At 34.3% G+C, this 3,212-nt stretch overlaps 1 protein-coding gene across 1 annotated transcript; it reads left to right on the forward strand.

The window, feature by feature from the left end:
• Nucleotides 1-717: 717 nt before the first annotated feature.
• Nucleotides 718-2,066, forward strand: zgc:153642 (uncharacterized protein LOC768150 homolog). Its single transcript, XM_053621450.1, has 2 exons — nt 718-769; nt 1,129-2,066. The coding sequence occupies exons 1-2, from the start codon at nt 718-720 to the stop codon at nt 1,842-1,844; spliced, it is 768 nt and encodes a 255-aa protein (XP_053477425.1). The 3' UTR covers nt 1,845-2,066.
• Nucleotides 2,067-3,212: the final 1,146 nt, after the last annotated feature.

The raw sequence follows: 3,212 nt of genomic DNA on the forward strand, positions 1-3,212 counted from the left end.
CTTAGTTTCTTTGTTTTCATTATCTGACATTCAAAATATTTCTCAACACCTACATTAAAAGTTTAGTCTTCATATTTTCAAATATTTAACATAAAAAATGTGGAAGACAGGCAGTTCATGATAAAGTAAGCAGCTAAATTCAATCATAATTAAATAGAATACTCACTTAAATTTTAATATTTTCTTTTTTCTATACCTAAACCTAAACGTTTTTTCATCAAGATAATTTCACTTACAACCACAAAAGTAGAAGTCACTTAAAACAATTCAATACAAACACATAAGAATAGCAGATCACAGAAAAGGGGTTAAACTGAACAGAGGGGTACTCCAGTGTTTTCTGTAAAACTGTAAAGCTGGGAAAGTTCAACCAGAATTTGTTTTAGTGGGGTAACCTAAGCTAAACATTTTTGTTCTTCTATCTTAAAACCAACTACCGTATAGAAACAGTGCATGCTTTTGATAACAAGATATGACATAAGCTAAATATAAAACTCACCTTTGTGAAGTCAACACAGATGAGGACAAGTAAGTAGTAGTAATCTAAGGCTGAGGCTATTTAAAGTGCCATAGAGTCCTGCCTCACAAGCTGAGCTATCCAATATGATGGAGTAACAGATAGGAGGAGGAGTTAACAATTCACATACCCAAATATGAAACCTTATAATGTGGTTGAGAAAATTCATTCTTCAGAGTTAAAACTAAATGGAAGACCTAATGGCAGACAGCACCAGCTACTGGAGTAGTGCAACAACCATGGCTGTCTCTGGTAAGTTTGAAATGCCAGGGTCCCAATTCTGCAAATGTAGCATTAACGAAGAGCATAAGTTTAACTACTACAAATCTGACAAATAACATAAGATTAGGTTAACATTAACAGATCTTAATGAGCAATGAGCAATGTGTCTAATTATGCTTTTCATTTTTGCCAAAATCTTGTAATTTATTTTAATTTGCGACATTAACCTAAATTTTTAATATCCTTGCTCGGATTTAAAAAACAACAACAAAAAAAATCTACCATAACCATAATATGTAGATAACAAAAATCGTCTTTGTTTGAAATCTTTGTTTTAAAAAAAAACCTGCAAATTAACTGTCAAAAATTTTGTTTGTTTTATCTTAAAGGAGAACCTTTGCGCATGGTCCTCCTTGGTAAGACAGGGGTTGGCAAAAGTGCCACAGGAAACACCATTCTGGGTAGGAAGGCCTTTGTGTCTGAAGTCAGAGCCTCATCTGTTACCAAGGAATGCACATCTCAAACAGAAGTAATCAACCTACAAAGAATTACAATCATTGACACACCTGGGTTATATGACACATCAATGTCTCTTGACTTTATTGTGCAAGAAACTATGAGAGGCATGAAGCTGGTAGCTCCTGGTCCTCATGCGTTTCTTCTTCTGCTTGATGTGAGGCGTCACACTGAAGAGGAAAGAAACACTGTCAAGAAATTTCAAGAAATCTTTGGTGATGATGTGTGCCAGCATATGATTGTAGTGTTCACTCATGGAGACGATCTTGAGTTTGATGAAAAACCCATAGATGACTACATCCGTGAGGCTGGACCTGATCTTCATCAGCTGTTATCATCATGTGGATGGAGGTATCATGTTTTTAACAACAGGTTAAAGGACCGCAACCAGGTATTCAACTTTCTGCAGACAGTTAACAAGATGGTGAGAAATAACAATCATAGCTACTATAGCTATGAACTGTTTACAACTGCAGAGGCTCTGAAAGCGGCAAGAGCATCTGAAAAAGAGATAGAAATGAGAATGGCAGAATTGGAGTATAAAGTGCGGAAACTGCAGCATAAAACCAACCTATGCATTATACTGTAGTGGAGAATATATGATAATATGATAAACAAGACAAAATCAGATAATATAAAATAAATAGTAGTGCATTCATTTTCATTTTGAAAGGCTTGAAGTACAATATTTCTGCATATAATACCTACTGATAACCTTTTTGTTGGGAATTATGAAGGTCTTCCTGTCTAAATATATTGATATCAAGTGTTCATTAAAGCATTGATATTTCTGTTTCTGTTTCTTTTAGCAATGAAATACATGATTAGTAATACATGATACTAATAATACATTAGTAATACATGATTATAAAATGTTTCAGATCAACTAATAAAGGTAAAAAGGAAAACATATTCATTTTAAAGCTATTTTCTGTAACGTAGCAGGAGGACAATCGTTGGTGTAATACTACTATTTTTATGCGGTAAATTATGTATGTTATGTAGCATAATGCATATTGTAATGTGGTACAATCATCAGTATATAAATGTTTATTGTAGTGCGCCTAGAACCCAAACGTCACCTGTTTCAGGTGACAGAGGAACATACAGAGTTACTGTGGAGCATGTATGATTGTCTGTAGAAATTCTGATCTTATTACAAATGGTGATTATTGATTTAATGTTCATGTCAATAAATCATTTAATGCATTAATTTGTCCTTGTTGGGTTTTCCCATTCTTCTGCAATGTTTAATTTCCTTATACAGAATCAAACATTTTATGGTGCTATGCCAGCATTGTTGTAGACACTTCAAAACACGTTTAACCATGTTTAACAGATCATCTCATCGGCTATCTTGGAATTTAGTGACCATAAATAGCAGTAATTTACTGTTATGCTGTACGGTCTACTGATCTGTTAATGTTTACTACTATTCAGAGCCAAAGATTTTTCACAATATTATAACAATAATTAATTTATTGTCAATGAAACATTATATTAGTTAAAACTGCTCTAGATTGCTTGCAAATGGTACAAAATGTGGCAGCTAGAATATTGACTGGCACCAGAAAACGTGACACTATTACTCCTGTTCTCACCTCTTTACACTGGTTGCCAGTCAATTTCCGCATTGACTTTAAAATTCTGCTATTCGTTTTTTAAAGCTTTACTTGCTCCCAAGTACATATGCGATCTCCTTGCCCCGTATACTCCATAAGATCTCTTTGATCATCGAGTCAACTACTCCTTTCAGTTCCTTGTTCACATTTTAAAACCAAAGTTGACCGGGCTTTCTCAGTAGCTGCTCCCAGGCTCTGGAATAGTCTCCCTTTTCATATTAGATTTTCTCCCTCTATTGCCATGTTCAAATCTTCTCTGAAGACCCACTTTTATTCGTTATCTTTTCATTCGGTCTGAGGGTGTAGAATTTTTGTCAGTTGGTATTTGATACTAT

The sequence above is a fragment of the Ictalurus furcatus genome, chromosome 3 (genome assembly GCF_023375685.1).
Source record: "Ictalurus furcatus strain D&B chromosome 3, Billie_1.0, whole genome shotgun sequence".
NCBI classification, from domain to species: domain Eukaryota; kingdom Metazoa; phylum Chordata; class Actinopteri; order Siluriformes; family Ictaluridae; genus Ictalurus; species Ictalurus furcatus.

Excerpts from the sequence above, each read along its gene's own strand:
- zgc:153642 (XM_053621450.1), top strand. The coding sequence starts at position 718 with ATGGCAGACAGCACCAGCTACTGGAGTAGTGCAACAACCATGGCTGTC. Across the intron at positions 770-1,128 it reads AACAACCATGGCTGTCTCTG|GAGAACCTTTGCGCATGGTC; the intron begins GTAAGTTTGAAA and ends TTTATCTTAAAG.